Below are 20,307 nucleotides of genomic sequence, written 5' to 3'. Positions count from 1 at the left end.
ACCTGCAGCTTTGGTTTCCATTTATGCTCTTGCAAGTTACGGCTCATGGCTATTTAAATGTACACTATTCATTAGGTAGCACTTTAAATGTCCTTTTTTGTTTTCCAACCACAGGATGAAGCATATGCACAGGGGTCTTCCTTCACTGTGTTCCATCCTACCCTGACATCTAGGCAATGCTGCCGAGTTCTACTTCTAATTGTGCAGCAGCTTTCACTGAAGGGGCAGAGGTCTAAATGAGAGCAGACTCACAGACCGAGAAACAGGTTGTGCCCAGTGCCAGGTCCTGACAGCTGAGAGCACACATTTTTATCCACTGATCAGAGACTGATACAGATCTAATTTCAATGCAAAGAGCTTAAAATGGACTTTGTGAAACAAACCCTAAAATAAACACTTTACAGGTAGGTATTTGGTAATCTCTTAATCAAACTGTCATTCAAGTTATGGCAATGTAGAGGAAACAATTTCCATCACTTTGTCTACTCTTGTTATCATGCTTAACTTTTTTTTGGTGGCCACGTCACACAGCTTACAGGATCTCAGTTCCCCAACCAGAAATTGAGCCCTGGCCAAGGCAGAGAAAGCCTGGAATCCTAACCACTAGGCCACCGAGGAACTCCCAGCTTTCCTAAAAATAGAACCAGTCGTTGCCTTGGAAGTAGAATTAAGGGGACTCAGATGGAGAAACTGTTACACAGGCTGCCTATCTGAACAGAAAGCCATATCCAAATTACCTTCCCATGGCCACCTGATCATTGGGGTCCAAGGAGCTGGTCTTCCGTTCTATGAGTTCTCGGAGAAGCTGGGGAAAAAGGAAAGCAGGTGACTTATTTATCATCTCCCAGCACCAACTGACTTTAAAAGAGCACGGGAGGAATCCTGAATGGCACAGTGACAGCTCTGAAACTACAATCAATAAGGGACAACCCAGTGGCAAAAGCATGACCAAATTCCCATTAACCCTTTCATATTTATATATCTTTAAAAAGGTGGCTATCGCAATAACTGAAAGCAGAAGTCCATTTGGAAGACTTATTGTCCTGCAGTTCATCTCAAACGGATCAATGAGTATGCAACATCCCCTTTCGTTGTTTTTATGATTAGTCTTGTCTTCCTCGTTGATATCAATGGAGAACCTTTAAAAGGTCAGGTGGGAAGGGCTCGGTGGTGAAAAGGAAAATGCATCGGCTTCCCACCCACACGATAATGGTACATGGTTAACTTCTGACCTCTAACCCCAGCAGTCAGGATGGTCTTCTTTAGGCAAAAAGCCTTTACTGGATATAATTAGAACTGTGGACTTTCTGCTCTTGCCTTCCATACCTAATACTCTACCATGCTTACGAATAAATGTTTTAACCATGCAGTCTGCAATGCAGCTCAGTTGCTAAGTCAGATCTGACTCTTGCGACCCCACAGACTATAGCCCGTCAGGCTCTTCTGTCCATTGGATTTTCCAGGTAAGGAATACTGGATCTGAATACTCAAGGGGATCTTCCCGACCCAAGATCAAACCTGCATTTCCTGCATTGCAGGCAGATTCTGTACCACTGAGCCTCCTGGGAAGCCCAACCATATATGATACCAACACATTTACAGTCATAGTAATTTTAAGAGGGAACCTAAAGAAAGTTGTACTCTGAACACAACCCAGACAGCCAGTCTCTCATTGCACACAACTAACCCCATGGGAACTAAACCACTCTCCAGCTCTCCTCTTAACCCTGGTTAGTCCCTGAGGGCAAGCTACGTCTACTTCTCTAGCTCTCACACACTGAAGAATGTGCATTGGATCTTAAAAAGTCTTGGCCAGGAGAAGCAATAGATTTAAAAGTTAGACATTAAAGGAGGAGAATTTTAACTTATAATAATAAAGCTAGATTATCATCTCTCCTACACAAGTGCTATGGGCAGGGAAACAGCAACAGAGATTAAAATTCCAAAAATCTTCTTAAAGAAATCCTGAAAATAAACCCCTTCCAGCTTGTCACCAGTCAAGAATATAGGTTTGACTTTAAAACTTGTTTCCTCACAAACATAAGTAATTATTTTGTAGGTAAGGCACAGAAGCAACATATATATAGTTCACCAAGTTAAACAGTCGAAGTCTGATGGGAATAAAGAAGGGATAAATTCCTACAAAAGCAGTTCACTCTCTAATTGTCATTTGCTTATGTAAGTGGGCACTGGGAGAAGGAAAACAAATTTGTAAAAATATTCATTTCCATATAGGATGAATCTTTATTGCAAAAGGGAAAAGGTAATCTCAATTGCAAATAAAAAAAACCCCTGTGCTGTTTTTTCATTTGCTTATTTTAGACATTATTACCGTGGCAATTATGTTTAAAAATGTGGGGACCGGAGGCCTCTGTTTTATTATCACTGGAAAACAGCAAGCTATTTCTCTGCCCTGTTTATCTGATTGACTCCCAACATCTTGCTGGCAGCCAATCTATCAGTTTATCTCCCCTACTTCATCACAGTCACTTCTGGCAGCTAAATACAAGATCCAAATCCAGTGTTACACAGACGTTCGACAAAGGAACCCCGTGTAACACTGCTACTCTGTAAACAGCTGCCCTTAAGGCTAAGCCAAAATGGGTTCTGGTTCCTAGTCAACATCCTGTCAAAAGCAAGGTTGCGAAGGCAAAGGGAAGACAGGTTAACAAAAAAAAATTTTTTAAAGAAAGAAGAATAAAAAGGAAGGAAAACATACTGATGAATCTGTTTGCAGAACAGCAATGGAGCCGCAGAGAACAGAGTTATGGACAAGGGTGAGGAGAAGAGGGAGAGGGTGAGATAAATGGCGTGTGGTGTGGATGAATGTACGTATGTAAATAGATAGCCAATGGGGATTTGCTGTATGACTCAGGGAACTCAGTCTGTGCTAGTTGCTCAGTCCTGTCCGACTCTTCGTGACCCCATGGACTGCAGCCCACCAGGCTCCTCTGTCCACGGGATTCTCCAGGCAAGAACATTGGAGTGGGCTGCCATTCCCTTCTCCAGGGGATCTTCCCAACCCAGGGACTGAACCTGGGTCTCCTGCATTGCAGGCAGATTCTTCACCATCTGAGCCACCAGGGAAGCCCCAGTGGGACTTATTCTGTAATAACCTAGAGGGGTGGGAATGGGCGAGAGGTGGGAGAGAGATTCAAGAGGGAAGGGACATATGTACACTTATGGTTAATTCACGTTGATGTATGACAGAAATCAAACCAATATTGCAAAGCAATCATCCATCTATTAAAAATAAATATTTTTTTTAAAAGGAAGGAAAATAAATAATGGAATGACAACATCTCATTGCCCTTACCTTGTTCCGGCCATGTAAGAGAGAACAGCCACCTGGTTTTCCTAACAGTTTCCAATCCCTTGAGACTGGGGCCATGACAGCTACTGGGAGCTCGGGGAAAGCTCCCCCAGCACAATGGTGACGGCTGGAAACAGGAGCCCCACACCTGCAGCAGGGGTGTGACATGCACAGTGGTCCCTGCGATTCCAACACGAAGCTGGTGCAGCATTTACTCTCAAGCACCCTGTGTACTTTACACATTCTGGGTTGCATTTTCATTACCTTGGTGCTTTACACAGCTATTCTTAGTCACTTGTGGTTAGGAAGAGAGTTTTATTGGTCTGTCTGGCTGAGTCTAGGTTATCCATGCATCCCGAAGAATTCATTCAGTGTGAGAAGATCGTGTTGTGTGCAAGATAGGAACAAGAAAGCAGCAAGAAAATACGGGTAAATAAACTCTTCTCCTGGCTAGTGCCATTTCCCACAGCTCTCACTTACACTAGGCTTAAATTTAATTAGGAATACAATGGCACCCCACTCCAGTACTCTTGCCTGGAAAATCCCATGGATGGAGGAGCCTGATAGGCTGCAGTCCATGGGGTCGCTAAGAGTTGGACACTACTTTGCGACTTCACTTTCACTTTCCACTTTCATGCATCGGAGAAGGAAATGGCAACCCGCTCCAGTGTTCTTGCCTGGAGAATCCCAGGGATGGCAGAGCCTGGTGGGCCGCCTTCTATGGGGTCGCACAGAGTCAGACACGACTGAAGCGACTTAGCAGCAGCAGCAGCAGCAGCAGCAGCAGCTTTCCAAAAAGTTGTTGAAAAATGAAGTTTTAGGGATACTGATGGAAGAATTTAGCTTTGCTTCTTAGTTCAATTTTTATGGTTTCACTTATGAACAAACTTTTCCATTAAAATTCAGGTTTCTGGTAGTTACCAGAGGTTTTTATTTCAACAATAATGATATAGTATCTGTAATTTTCTATGTGATCCGGAAAATGGAGAGGTATGTGAAATATTTTTCTTCTAGTCTGTTATAATTCCTCCAGAGAGTCAATTCAAAAACAATTCTCTAGTTCCTGGGGAAAATCATACATGTGGGTGGGTTCCCCAGTCAGCCCACAAAAACCTCCGTGACCCATAACCACGTATGCGAGGAATAGCACTGACAGTACTATCAGAATCTAACCAGCAGTTATCATACTCTGCCTGGGAAAAGGAATGCTGGAATCAGTTTAAAATGGCAGGCTGAACACACTGGTTTATCTCGTCTCCCTTCTCAACTCCTCCAAGAGACAGTAGAGAACAAAATAAAAAGATGTATTAACCTGCAAGAAAAAAAGAGGAAAGGGAGAACTAATAAGAGTAGATTTTCACAAAATTTTCCAAGATAGTCAGGAGATGAAGAGCAAAAAGGAAGTTATCGCCCGAGGGCCCACAGGCAATGAAGGTGAGAGAATCACGCCCACGGAACCCCCGTGAGCAGGAGGAGCTCAGAGGGCGGCTCCCCTAAAGAAGGGCCGGGGCAGAACCACGGGGCCTTCTGGAGTGTTCACACGGCCAAGCGACTTCCCCCCGGGGGAGGGGTGTGGGGGGAAGGAGGCTCGATTCTCCAGAAAAACAAAGCCACAGAAGCTCCAAACTGAGAGATATGAGGCACAGAAGGCTGACGTCTGGGACCTTCTGTCTCCTTCCCCACCCTGTGCCCAGGACACTGTCGCCACGTGACAAGTTCTCAGGCAGGAGAGCAGGGGAGTGTTTTCTGGAAAAACTACATGGTCGTCCCCCAGCTCCCCAGAAAAGAAGATTTCCAAGCTCTGAGAACCAAGAGGTTAGTTCTCAGCAAAATTACATACAAAGGAGACAGAAAGCTCCACCCAGGTTTCAGAGATACTTTAGAATGCTGTACTCTGAAACATGAAGCGACAGCTAAGCATCACCAGCATCTGAGGAAAGACTCAGACAGAGACCAAAGCAAACAGGAAAAAAAGCGACTCAAGAAAGCAATGCAAGGAGCAAACAAAACACACAGACGAAAGAAAGAAAAGAAAAAGAACTCACAACTCCTCCTCCTCCTCTGAGGACACCCTCAGAGAAGTGAGAGAAAACACACTTCCACAAGAATGGGATGCTATGAGAAGAGTAAAATGAGAAACTGAACACTAGAAACGTTTAACATCTTCAATAGAACTGGAAGACAAATGTACAAAAATCTCTCAGCAAACAGATAGTATCCCTTGATTATTTGTGAAAGAAGAAAATAACTTGGAGGATAATCCAGGAAGTTAAACACCTACCTAACGAAGGCTGGGAGAAAATTATTAAAGAAATAATTATGAAAACCTCCCCAAATTGAAGGACGGGAATGAACTAATAACCACCACCCAATACAACCTACTGCAATGAAGGAAAAAGAACCTTTTGTAAGACACATTGTCATGAAATGTGGAACTCTAGAAGCAAAGAAAAGATCCTAAAAGGTGAGAGGAAAAATAGGTCACATGTAAAGAGGGTGACTATATGGCCCCATCTACCACAGAGAGTCCTGGCTAAAGTCTCCCGTCCTGCCGTTTCTTCAGGATAGCACCTCAAGGGTCCCAGTCTTGACAATGAATTATACAGTCACCCGAAACATTAAGGAACATAAATCTTAATGGGACTAGACATCTCAATAGCAATAACAGATGTCAGAGGACAGCAGAGCAAAACCTTCAAAATGCTGAGGAAAATGACTTCCAACCTCAAGTTCCATACACAGCCAAAGCACTAACCAAGGATGAGAGTTCATAAAGCATTTCACACAGGCAAGGACTCAATAATTTACCTTCCACAGGCTCTTTCACAGGAAGTTGTGCTTCAGTAAAATGAGAGCATGTGGCCAGAAGGACAAAGACAGGAGATGTCTTTGGAACGCTCTTTTGCACCTGCACTGCCTGGAACATGCTTCCCTAACCACTAACTGGCTTACATCACACCCTCTGTGTGTGTGCTCAGTCGTGTCCGACTCTTTCGTGACCCCATGGACTGTAGCCCACCAGGCTCCTCTGTCCATGGAATTCTCCAGGCAAGAAATACTGCAGTGGGTTGCCATACCCTCCTCCAGGGGATCTTCAGACCCAGGGATCAAACCCACGTCTCTTGCATCTCCTACACTGGCAGGCAGATTATTGACCACTGCGTCACCTTCTCTATCTCCTTGCTAAATCTCAGCTCAATTACCTCCTTCCTCAGGAAAGCCTCTCTTAACAGCAGCCCTTCATACACATTCATATGATGTTTCTGATGTATTTAATTTACATTTTATTAGTGGGGTACATGATTAATGTCTGTTCCTCCACTAGCCGACTGTCTGCTTCACAGAAAGCAGAGAATGTAGCAGTGTGCTCACCACTCTATCCTGTCCGCTGGCCCACTGAAGGAGCTCAGTAAATACATACATGCACAGAGTGGGGGAATTGTTTCTGGCAGAAAATCTCAACGTTTTATTTACTTTATCACACACACACAGACACTCCTTTTGTTTTTAAACAAAAGGAATCATACCGTGTAATCAGTTCAGTTCAGTTGCTCAGTCGTGTCCGACTCTGCGACCCCATGAATCGCAGCACGCCAGGCCTCCCTGTCCATCACCAACTCCCGGAGTTCACTCAGACTCACGTCCATCGAGTCCGTGATGCCATCCAGCCATCTCATCCTCTGTCATCCCCTTCTCCTCCTGCCCCCAATCCCTCCCAGCATCAGGGTCTTTTCCAATGAGTCAACTCTTCCCATGAGGTGGCCAAAGTACTGGAGTTTCAGCTTCAGCATCATTCCTTCCAAAGAACACCCAGGGCTGATCTCCTTCAGAATGGACTGGTTGGATCTCCTTGCAGTCCAAGGGACTCTCAAGAGTCTTCTCCAACACCATAGTTCAAAAGCATCAATTCTTCAGCGCTGTTTTCTTCACAGTCCAACTCTCACATGCATACACGACTGCTGGAAAAACCATAGCCTTGACTAGACGGACCTTTGTCGGCAAAGTAATGTCTCTGCTTTTTAATATGCTATCTAGGTTGGTCATAACTTTCCTTCCAAGAAGTAAGCGTCTTTTAATTTCATGGCTGCAGTCACCATCTGCAGTGATTTGGGAGCCCAAAACAATAAAGTCTGACACTGTTTCCACTGTTTCCCCATCTATTTCCTATGAAGTGATGGGACCGGATGCCATGATCTTCATTTTCTGAATGTTGAGCTTTAAGCCAACTTTTTCACTCTCCTCATTCACTTTAATCAAGAGGCTTTTTAGTTCCTCTTCACTTTTTGCCATAAGAGTGATGTCATCTGCATATCTGAGGTTATTGATATTTTTCCCAGAAATCTTGATTCCAGCTTGTGCTTCTTCCAGTCCAGCGTTTCTCATGATATATTCTGCATATAAGTTAAATAAGCAAGGTGACAACAGATAGCCTTGACATACTCCTTTTCCTATCTGGAAGCAGTCTGTTGTTACATGTCCAGTTCTAACTGTTGCTTCCTGACCTGCATATAGGCTTCTCAAGAGGCAGGTCAGGTGGTCTGGTATTCCCATCTCTTTCAGAATTTTCCACAGTTTATTATAATCCACACAGTCACAGGCTTTGGCATAGTCAATAAAGCAGAAACAGATGTTTTTCTGGAACTCTCTTGCTTTTTCCATGATCCAGCGGATGTTGGCAATTTGATCTCTGGTTCCTCTGCCTTTTCTAAAACCAGATTGAACACCTGGAAGTTCACGGTTCACGTATTGCTGAAGCCTGGCTTGGAGAATTTTGAGCATTACTTTACTAGCATGCTAGATGAGTGCAACTGTGCGGTAGTTTGAGCCTTCTTTGGCATTGCCTTTCTTTGGGATTGGAATGAAAACTGACACTGACCTTTTCCAGTCCTGTGGCCACTGCTGAGTTTTCCAAATTTGCTGGCATATTGAATGCAGCACTTTCACAGCATCATCTTTCAGGATTTGAAAGAGCTCAACTGGAATTCCATCACCTCCACTAGCTTTGTTCGTAGTGATGCTTTCTAAGGCCCACTTGACTTCATATTCCAGGATGTCTGGCTCTAGGTGAGTGATCACACCATCGTGATTATCTGGGTTGTGAAGACCTTTTTTGTACAGTTCTTCTATGTATTCTTGCCACCTCTTCTTAATATCTTCTGATTCTGTTAGGTCCACACCATTTCTGTCCTTTATCAAGCCCATCTTTGCATGAAATGTTCCCTTTGTATCTCTAATTTTCTTGAAGAGATCTCTAGTCTTTCCCATTCTGTTGTTTTCCTCTATTTCTTTGCATTGATCGCTGAGGAAGGCTTTCTTATCTCTCCTTGTTATTCTTTGTAACTCTACATTCAGATGCTTATATCTTTCCTTTTCTCCTTTGCTTTTCGCTTCTCTTCTTTACACAGCTATTTGTAAGGCCTCCTCAGACAGCCACTTTGCTTTTTTGAATTTCTTTTCCATGGGGATGGTCTGTGTAATATGTAATACCTTGCTTTTAATCCAGAGTACTACTATCTCCCTAAGCAATTGGGGAAACTCCTGGTTTTTAATCTCTTGGCACTAGTGGTAAAGAACCTGCTTGCCAGTGCAGGAGAAATAAGAGACATGGGCTCAATCCCAGTGTTGGGAAGATCCCTTGGAAGAGGGCATGCTAACTCACGCCAGTATTCCTGCCTGGAGAATCCCATGTACAGAGGAGTCTGACAGGCTGCAGTCTACAGGTCTCCAAGAGTCGGACAAGACTGAAGTGACTGCACGATTACCAGCACCTCCTCCTCCTCAAACAACATCCTCTTTCTCCCACGTCTTGCACAGGGCTAGAGAACTGTGTGGTTTAAGTGCATGGGAATTACCCTTTTTTTAACCATCCCAAGAGAACCTAAATTTTTTTTAAAACTACTTAATCCAAATGAATGAAAAAAATCTCAGAACCCTTCTCCTTATTTTACTGTTACAATGATGTCCGTCTTGCCTCCCTCTTGGGTCTCATTTCCCGGGGAGAGAGCTGGCTCTTCTCAGGAAAAGAAGAGCGGGGACAGGCCTTTTGTTCTTCCTCTAGCCATCTGCCCCATGCCCCAGCAGACGCTGACTCTTTCTGTAATGTCTTCAAGTTGGTCTTTTTACTGCAAGAAAGGTGTCTTGACATCCCTGTAGTAAAGGTGGGAATTCATTTCATATAGTGTTCTCTGTTATCAGTGTCTCTTTTATCGGTTTGTCAAATCCCAGTTGTAGGTGCCCATCTCCCATCTTCTTAGATGTAGTGATTCTATGTATGAGTTTTCAGTGCTGCCCCATGGTTCAACATAACTGTAAACATCGCCCAGTAAGTCTGTAAAATGCCATGGCTTTGGAGTCTGACATACCTGGGCTCTGTGCCCTTTATTAGATGCGAAGTTTGGGACAAGTTATTTGTCCCTTCTGAGACTCAGTTTCCTTATAATAACTGTACCTCATAAAGTTGATTTGCAGTCTTAAAAGATGATAAAAGTAAAGCATTTTGCAAAATGCGAGTGTTCAATAAATTAAAATACTGTCAACATCAGATAATGATACTCAGAGATAAAGACAGAACTCAATCTGGGACAAAAAAATTCCATAGCTGAATCACCACAGCTGCTAACAATAACAATGAGCAAATACGATAATTCAAAGTTCCTTTCTACTGATTGCCAACAGTGGATAATAAATAGGACATGTAATGAAGGAAAATCAGAATGGAAGGGAGAAAGTGTAAAAAGCACAGAAAAAACTCACAATAGTACTAAGTCAATACCCAAAAAGCAGACTGTTATTTGAAGGACTTTTCCCAAACCAAACCATGATTAATTTGGGCACAAGTGATCCTCTCCTTTACCATTTATTCTATTAGGACAACTAACTGCTCTCCGTTCTCCAGGACCCGCACCCAGCCCATCGCCCTCTGCTCCCACAGCCACCCCTCCATCTCACCCTCTGCAGCAGCCTATCCACCCCTCTACAAAGGCCTCGATCAAATGCCATCACCTCCCCGCAGCCTTCTCTAATTCTCCCAGACTGTTACGAATCTCCCTTCTCCTGAATTCTTTATCACCCCCTCACCCAGCACTCTGGTTGTTTACAGCGCCTTTGCTTGACTGTAAGCATCCTGGGGGCAAGGCACAGTATCACTCAAAATTCTCTCCTCCCTCAGAACTGTGCACGCTACCTTGCTCACAGTGAGTATTTTGATAGTACCTCTGAAAGGAAAGAGTTAAGTTCTAGATCTTTGGATCAAAGATGAAAAGCATCCCACTTCTGCAGTGGCAAGTACAATATTTACAAGAATAATATTAATAACAGAGAGAAGAACGGAGGGAAGCCAAACGCATGAACAAAAGCCCAAGCGCATCTCACTACTGAAGTTCCAGGTAGCCCGCCTTTGGTTACTAAAATCAGAAAATGTACAGCTCGAGGCGACCGCTGAAAAAGTCAGCCTTAACTCCGCCTCACTGCCCTCGGTCTTTTAAGGATTTGATTAGTTTTTCCACTTTCTGATTCAGCATTGCCTCGTGCCTCCACTCCACAGCTGGAGCTAAGGCCTGTGATTTGGAAGGGATGATAAATTCATTCGCTGAGGAAATTCACACTGTTTCCTCAGCACAAGTTCTAAAATATTTCGAAGGCCGTAATATTTCACCAGGCCTGGCCATTTGGTTAAAATTTATTAGTCAAAACAGAAAACTTTCTCATCAGACCCCATATATTCCATTAGGCATGATATATGGTGCCTCCCAATGTCTAATTATTAACTAGAAGTGTGAGTAAATCATTACCAGTGTTCGGCTCTGATATGTGAAGACAGAGAGAGAATTAGGCAATTTGACTGCTGAAGAACTTGCTTTTCCTTTCTTTTTCCTATACATAAAAAGAATGTTACAAGGACTAAGTGACTGCACTAAGCCATTCTTCCTAATCTATACCAAAAGGAACAAGGTGCCAGCAGTGCTATTGTTTAGAATTTCCAACAGCCCCCATTTCCAGGATTCTGTCTCTTGGTAAATGGATAGATGCCCTGGTGTGTGCGTGTGTGTGTATGTGTATACACACACACACACACACACACACATTTATTTATTTATTTTTTCTATCTATAAAATAAAAGGTGAGGAGAGGGGTTATACATCCTCTTGGATACTACATCAATCACTGACTATTTCTGGGCATTCTATGGTATTCTATTGTATAATGACACTATGCTATATAACATCTGTATTGAAAGAATGAAGAGGAAGTTGTTCAGAACTAGAGACTATTTTGCTAAACAGGCTTTACAAGGAACCAAGAGGGCAGTGCTAAACTCTATTCTGCATTATGTCCTCTAAGGATTAAAAGCCCAGAGGAAACAAACCTCAGCCTCTCCTTCCAGGATTTTCCCTTTAGCCTGCAGACTCCAGTATTCTTCCCCCCTCAGATCAATAGCCCATTGATCCGCCGCCTTTTCAGCATGCCTCCCCTGCTCCTCCTCACGTGCTCGCCCCTCTCCATACTTATGGGCATGCGATGCCACCAGGACGGTCACTTCCGGTAAACGCCCTCAAGTCTGCTGCGTGCTGTCCCTTTGTCATACAGATCCACGGTCTGTATGGCATACGGTCCCTCAGGGACTGACGTGTCCTGGAATTCAGAGCTTTTGGGATTTGGGGGAAGGTGATGAAACAGTGTATGTACCATAAATGCCCCAGCGAAGCCTGGGGCAGAACCCCAAAGTCAAACACATCAACACCTCTGCAGCAAAATACATAAATATCCCTACCTAGTGGGATAAATAAAGCCTTATAGGTTAATATGCAGGCTTCCCTAGTAGTTCAGTCTCTCGGTTGGGAAGATCCCCTGGAGAAGGCAAAGGCTACCCACTCCAGTATTCTGGCCTGGAGAATTCTATACAGTCTATGGGGTCACAAAGAGTTGGACACGGCTGAATGACTTTCACTTTCACAGGTTAATACGGCTTCAGAACCATTCAGATGTTGCCACCACAATGTTTTGCCAAACTTACAAAAACAAACAAGCACACTACTGTAAGTTTTCAGTGTCAGAATTGCAGGTGAGGGGTTTTTTAGTGTCAGAACTGCAGGTGAGGGATTATGTACCTCTATTTCCTTGTTAAATCTCAATACCTGCATCCATACGGCTGCAATGAGTGGAAAAACAGACAAGATGGACTGAACTGGTCTCAGTCACTTTAAAACCATTTCCACTAACCTCACGTGGGTCTCCAGTGCTCCCAATTACACTCTCCTGCTCTGCTTGAGGACTCTGCCGTACCTTCTCTTTTCTCAAACCTCCAGCCCCTGCCCTCAGGTAAGAACCTCACATACTACCCTCCCCATAGCTCCTTGGGAACAAGAGTTCCCACACTCTGTCCTCACGCCCGTATCTACACAAGAGCTGTGCATCAGACCAACCCCTCTCTACCTGTGTACACAGCAGCAGCCATTCTCACCTCCTCCCTGGAACGTGCATGACGCCCTCTACGGGATCATTTCCATCAGAAAACAGTGTACAGGATCCCTGATTGGGGAACCAAGATCCCACAAGCAGCTAAGCCTGAGGGCTGCAACTCCTGAGACCGTGGGCTCTAGAGCCCATGCTCCACGACAAGAAGCCTGTGTACAACCACAAAGACCCTGCACAGCCTAAAAAATAAACAAATGGACGACAACAAAAGCAACATACAGAGGACATCTACCTGAAACCCAAACAAGAAACCCGCTCCTGACCCCTGCTGCCCATTTCTCCCCTTTAGGGCAAGCTTTCTCCCGACTGTCTATGCCATCTCCAACTTTTCTCCCTCCATTCTCTCTTGAACCCGCTTCAGCACTCGAACAAAACAGTTTCTGTGAAGGTCCCAATGGCTTCCACATTGCTGAACCAAATAGCCAGTTCTCACTCCTTATCTTATTTGATCTATCTACAACATTCAACACAGTATGTCACTCTTTTAAGGGAAAAAAAAAAGACCTTATTCAGATAAAATGCACATACAATACAGCTCACCAATTTAAACTATGATTCAATGGTTTTGTATATTCACTGAGGTGTGCAACCATCATCAAAATCAATTTCAGAATATTTTCATCACTGTCAAAAGACAGTTTTTTTTTCTCCCATCAGCTACTCCCATTTCACCCCCAATATTGCCAGCCCTAGGCAACCGCCTATCCACTTTTTCACTTCTATAAATTGTGCCTATTTGGAGCATTTAATAAATCATACAAATATGGTCTGTGACTCTCTTGTTTCACTTAACTTAACATAATGTTTTCAAAAGTTTATCCATGCTGCAAGTTTCAGTACTTCATCCTCTTTATGGTTGAATAATATTTATTGTATGGATATACCATGTTTTGTTTATCCATTTATCGGTTGATGGTCACTTGGGTTGCTTCCTTTATGGCTATTATGAATAACGCTACAGATATTCATGTACAAGGTTTTGTGTGGACATATGATTTTCATTTCTTCTGGGTGTAAACCTAACAGTAGAATTGCTGGGTCATATGATAACTCTATGGTAGATCTGAGGAACTACCAAACTGTTTTCCATAGAGGCTGCACCAAATTTATATTTCTACCAACAGTGTACAAGGGTTCCAAATCCTCCATATTCTCCCCAAACTTGTTATCATCTGTCATTTTTGGTCACAGCTATCCTAGTGATCACTATGGTTCTGATTTGTATTTCCCTAGAGACTAATAATCAATCTGATTTTGGTGTTGACCATCTGGTGATGTCCATGTGTAGAGTCTTCTCTTGTGTTGTTGGAAGAGGGTGTTTGCTATGACCAGTGCATTTTCTTGGCAAAACTCTATTAGTCTTTGCCCTGCTTCATTCCACATTCCAAGGCCAAATTTGCCTGTTACTCCAGGTTTTTCTTGACTTCCTACTTTTGCATTCCAGTCCCCTATAATGAAAAGGACATCTCTTTTGGGTGTTAGTTCTAAAAGGTCTTGTAGGTCTTCATAGAACTGTTCAACTTCAGCTTCTTCAGCATTACTGGTTGGGACATAGACTTGGATTACTGTGATATTGAATGGTTTGTCTTGGAAATGAACAGAGATCATTCTGGCGTTTTTGAGATTGCATCCAAGTACTGCATTTCGGACTCTTTTGTTGACCATGATGGCTACTCCATTTCTTCTGAGGGATTCCTGCCTGCAGTAGTAGATATAATGCTCATCTGAGTTAAATTCACCCATTCCAGTCCATTTTAGTTCGCTGATTCCTAGAATGTCGACGTTCACTCTTGCCATCTCTTGTTTGACCACTTCCAATTTGCCTTGATTCATGGACCTGACATTCCAGGTTCCTATGCAATATTGCTCTTTATAGCATCAGACCTTGCTTCTATCACCAGTCACATCCACAGCTGGGTATCGTTTTTGCTTTGGCTCCGTCCCTTCATTCTTTCTGGAGTTATTTCTCCACTGACCTCCAGTAGCATATTGGGCACCTACTGACCTGGGGAGTACCTCTTTCAGTATCCTACCATTTTGCCTTTTCATACTGTTCATGGGGTTCCCAAGGCAAGAATACTGAAGTGGTTTGCCATTCCCTTCTCCAGTGGACCACATTCTGTCAGACCTCTCCACCATCACCTGCCCGTCTTGGGTTGCCCCACGGGCATGGCTTAGTTTCACTGAATTAGACAAGGCTGTGGTCCTAGTGTGATTAGAATGACTAGTTTTCTGTGAGTATGGTTTCTGTGTGTCAGCCCTCTGCATCTATTTCTGCTTTATTGACTATGCCAAAGCCTTTGACTGTGTGGATCACAATAAACTGTGGAAAATTCTGAAAGAGATGGGGATACCAGACCACCTGACCTGCCTCTTGAGAAGCCTATATGCAGGTCAGGAAGCAACAGTTAGAACTGGACATGGAACAACAGACTGGTTCCAAATAGGAAAAGGAGTACGTCAAGGCTATATATTGTCACCCTGCTTGTTTAACTTATATGCAAAGTACATCATGAGAAACGCTGGGCTGGAAGAAACACAAGCTGGAATCAAGATTGCCGGGAGAAGTATCAATAACCTCAGATATGCAGATGACATCACCCTTATGGCAGAGAGTGAAGAGGAACTCAAAAGCCTCTTGATGAAAGTGAAAGAGGAGAGTGAAAAAGTTGGCTTAAAGCTCAACATTCAGAAAATGAAGATCATGGCATCCGGTCCCATCACTTCATAGGAAATAGATGGGGAAACAGTGGAAACAGTGTCAGACTTTATTTTGGGGGGCTCCAAAAATCACTGCAGATGGTGATTGCAGCCATGAAATTAAAAGACGCTTACTCCTTGGAAGAAAACTTATGAGCAACCTAGATAGCATATTCAAAAGCAGAGACATTACTTTGCCGACTAAGGTCTGTCTAGTCAAGGCTATGGTTTTTCCAGCAGTCATGTATGGATGTGAGAGTTGGACTGTGAAGAAGGCTACACATCGAAGAATTGATGCTTTTGAACTGTGGTGTTGGAGAAGACTCTTGAGAGTCCCTTGGACTGCAAGGAGATCCAGCCAGTCCATTCTGAAGGAGATCAACCCTGGGATTTCTTTGGAAGGAATGATGCTAAAGCTGAAAACTCCAGTACTTTGGCCACCTCATGGGAAGAGTTGACTCATTGGAAAAGACTTTGATGCTGGGAGGGATTGGGGGCAGGAGGAGAAGGGGACGACAGAGGATGCGATGACTGGATAGCATCACCGACTTGATGGACACGAGTCTGAGTGAACTCCGGGAGATGGTGATGGACAGGGAGGCCTGGCATGCTGCAATTCATGGGGTCGCAAAGAGTCAGACACGACTGAGCGACTGAACTGAACTGAAAGACTAATTAATAATGGTGAGCATCTTACTAGTCGTTTAAATACCTTCTTTGGAAAAATGTTTATTCAGATCATTCGCCATTTTTTAGTAGGTTATTTGCTTTTATTATTGAGTTTAAGAGTTCTTTATATATTCTAGATATCAGTCCTTTATCAGATATACAATTTAAAAATAGTTTCTCCCACTCTGCGGGTCTTTTCACTTTTCCGGTAGGACCTTCCGCAGCTCAAAAGTTTTCAATTTCGATGAAGTCCAACGTATCTGTTTTTATTCTGTTTTGTCCCTTGTGCTTTTGTTGTCATATTTAAGAAACTATTTCCTAACCCAAAGTCACAAAGATTTACTCCTGTGTTTTTTTCTAGAAGTTTTATAGTTTTGTCTCTTGTATGTAGGTATATGATCAACTCAGAGTTAATCTTCATGTAGGAATGAGAGGGGGCTCTAACTTCACTCTTCTGCAAGTGGGTAACTAGTTGTCCTAGCATTATTTGCTGTAAAGACTGCTCACCGCTGTCTTGGCACCCCTGTCGAAAATCAATTGACCATAACTGTAAAGGTTTATTTCTGAATTCTCAATTGTATTCTATTGATCTATATGCCTAACCTTATACTAGTACCACAACATCTTGATTACTACAACTCTGTAATAAGTTTTGAAATTAGGAACTATGAGTCCTCCAACTTTGATCTTTTTCAAGATTGTTTTGGCCATCTTGGGTCTTTTGTATTTCCACATCAATTTTAGGATCTGCTCATCACTTTCAGCAGAAAGATAGCTGGGATTTTGATACAGATTGTGTTGAATCTGTATATCAATTGAGGAGTACTGTCATTTTTAACAATACTTAAGTCTTCTAATCCATAAATTACAATTTTTCTAATCCATGAAATGGGATGGCTTTCCATTTATTTAGGTCTTTTAAAATTTCTTTCAGCAAAGTTGATAACTTTCTGCATACAGGTCTTTGGGGCTTCACAGGTAGCACCAATGGTAAAGAATCTGCCCACCAATGCAGGAGATGCAAGAGACACAGGTTCAGTCCCTGGGTTGGGAAGATCCCCTGGAGTAGGAAATGCCAACCTGCTCCAGTATTCTTGCCTGGAAACATTCCATGGACAGAGGAGCCTGGTAGGCTACAGTCCATGGGGTCACAAAGAGTTGGACATGACTAAGCGTGTATGCGTGCGTGCGCGCACACACATGCACGTGCACACACACACACACACACACACACCAATATAGGTCTTTTACCTCCTTGGTTAAATTTATCCTCAGGTATTTTCCTCATCTGGATGTTATTGTAAATGGAATGGCTTTCTTAACTTTTCAGATTGCTTACTGCTGGTGTATAGAAACACAACTGATGTTTTTGTGTTTATTCTGTATCCTGCAATTCATGATCAAGTAGTTTTCTGGTGGCTTCTTTGGGATTTCTATATATAGGATCATGCCAACTGCAAGTAAGAGATACTTTTACTTCTTCTTTTCCAACTTAGATGCCTTTTATTTCTTTCTAACTGCCCTTGCTAAAACCTCCAGTACAATGCTGAATATTAGTGGCAAGAGCATCCTTGCCTTATTTCTAATCTTTGGGGAAAGTTTTCTGTCTTTTACCACTGAATAGGATGTTAGTTACGGGTTTTCATAGATGTTCTTTACTAGGTAAGGAATTCTCTTCTATCCCTATTTGTTGAGTGTTTATCATGAAAGGGTGTCAAACAATTTTCTGCATCTATTGAGATGATCATGTTTTTGGCCCTTATAACATTTGATTACATTAATTGATTTCTGATGTTAAAACAATCTTGAATTCCTGGACTAAATCCCACTTAGTTATGGAAAATAATTTTTTTTTTGAGGGGGGTGGGAGGGCTTTCCTGGTGGCTCAGACAGTAAAGAATTTGCCTGCAATGTGGGAGACCCGAGTTCGATCCCTGGGTTGGAAGATCCCCTGGAGGAGGGCATGGCAACCCACTCCAGTATTCTTGCCTATGTGTTGCTGGAGTGAGTTTGTTAGTAGATTGTCGACTTTTGTATCTCTGTTCACTAGAGATATTGGTCGGTAGCTTTCCTTCCCTGTGATAGTTTTGCCTGGTTTTGGTATCAGGACGATACTGGATTTCCTCCTTCTTGAATCACTTTGATGTGAAACCTGGGAAATCGCTCTTCCTTTGTTTTCTCTCACCGTCTCCAGCACTATACTAGATCCTCTTCCTCTCCCCAAACTCAGAATGTTGACTGCCCCCAGGACGTGGGCTTTGCATCTCTTTCTCTTTTTCTCTCCACTTTCAATCCCTAGGTGATCTCATCCAGTCTCATGGTATTAAATACAATCTATATACTGATGGCTCTCAGATTCATCCCTTCAGTTCAGACCTCTTCATGAACTCCAAAACTTTATACATAACTATCTCCTCAACAATTCCCTATGACTGCTTCAGTGATAATTTAATATAACTAATTTGGAATAAAAAAAATTAAAGTCAGCACAGGTCCATGGGGTCGGGAAGGGGCAGGGTGTGGAATCTCGTGTAACCGAAGCTGAGTTCCAGATTTCTTCTCCCAACTAGCTTCTCTCACTGTTTGTCCCCAGTTCAGTAAATAGCAACTTCATCCATCCAACTGCTCAGACCAAAATCCCTAAAGTCATCCTGGATCCCTCTCTTCCCACACTCCACACACAATCCATCAGCCAAATCCATCAGTTCAACTTTTAGCATAAATTCAGAGTCCAGCCACTTGTCAGCACTCCCTCTAAAACATCTCAGTCCCAGCTACCTCCACCTCTTGCCTGGACTATCATGAGAGCCTCCGGTTTCCTGTTTGCCACCCTGCCTCCTTAGAATTTACTCTCAACACATCAGAGTGATGCTTCAAAAATATTAGTCCAACCATGTGACTCCTCTGTTCAAAACTCTCCAGTGGCTTCCTAGTGAAAGCCAAAGCCTTAGGGTGGCCTACAAGCTCCTTCCGGACCTGGCCTCCCACTAAGGCTCTGACTTATGGCTCTCCTATCCCGCTCTTTCTTACCTACCCCACCCCGGGGGTACAGGCCTCCCTATTTCCTAGAACACGCTAGCTGCAGCAGGGCCTTGGAGCCTTTGCACTCGCCATTCCCCTCCCCCCAAAACTTTCATGGTCTGGTGTGCACTGCCCTCAGGGCTCTGCTCAAGTATCACTGAATCTCCTGACCATCCCACCTGAAAACAGGAGCCATCCCATCCCTGTCCTAGGCCCCTTCATCCATACCCAGTTTTACTGTTTTCCACTGCAGTGTCATCCTGTTTCTGAGAGAGAGGGCAGGCCTTTGCTTTGTCCCAGCCCCTCACAGAGCTCCAGCGGACCTTTCTGGGATGATGTGTGTGCATGCGCTCAGTCCTGTCTGACTCTCTGTGACCCCACGGACTGCGGCCTGCCAGGATACTCTGCCCATGGGATTTCCCAGGCAAGAATACTAGAGTGGGTTGGCATTTCCTTCTCCTGGGGCACTTTCTGACCCGGGGATTGAACCCAAGTCTCTTGTCTTGGCAGGGGGATTCTTTACCACTGAGCCACCTGGGAAGCCTCTGTGATGATGTAAATGTTTGATATTTGCATTGTCCAGTACAACAGCCCCTAGCACATGTGGCTACAGTTCTTGATATGTGACTAGCATGACTGACAGGCTGAATTTTCAACTTTATTTTAATTAACTAGCTACAACTGAAATTTAAATAGCTAGCTACATGTGGCCAGTGGCTACCGCATCAGATAGCACAGCCTAGAACAACAGTTACTTGATAAATACATAGTTGATACTCACATATTTGCTGAATCAATTAATGGAAGGAAGAAAGAAATCTGAAAGACTTTACTTCTCAACTTTTTATTACAGAAAATTTTTTTAAAAACACAAAGGTAGGCTACGGCAAAATGAACATTTAAATACCTATCACCAACCTGAATGCTCTCCCCTCTGCCTCCGGCCAGGAGTAGGAAGGTTTTTATTATTACTTGCTGTAAGCAAGGGGAAGATCAGGGATCTTTCCCAAAGCAGTATCTCCCTGAAGGCTCCTCTAACCTGAAATAAGTTTCAGTGGATATCAGATTTGCAATACTGGCTTCTAAAAATCACAAAATTCTTGGAAAATCTAACAGCATGTCTCAGGGTC

At 43.3% G+C, this 20,307-nt stretch overlaps 1 protein-coding gene across 1 annotated transcript in view; it reads right to left on the bottom strand.

Moving 5' to 3' along the window:
- Window positions 1–20,307, bottom strand: part of AATF (apoptosis antagonizing transcription factor) — a 111,757-nt gene that overhangs the window by 37,311 nt on the left and 54,139 nt on the right. Inside the window, exon 9 of the mRNA XM_069602781.1 lies at window positions 738–805. Within this exon, the coding sequence (XP_069458882.1) occupies window positions 738–805 (68 nt within the window). The remainder of the gene's footprint in view (window positions 1–737; window positions 806–20,307) is intronic.

Source organism: Ovis canadensis, chromosome 11 (genome assembly GCF_042477335.2).
Source record: "Ovis canadensis isolate MfBH-ARS-UI-01 breed Bighorn chromosome 11, ARS-UI_OviCan_v2, whole genome shotgun sequence".
NCBI lineage: Eukaryota > Metazoa > Chordata > Mammalia > Artiodactyla > Bovidae > Ovis > Ovis canadensis.
Note: the sequence above shows the minus strand (reverse complement) of the source record. Positions and strands in the feature narration are given on the sequence as shown.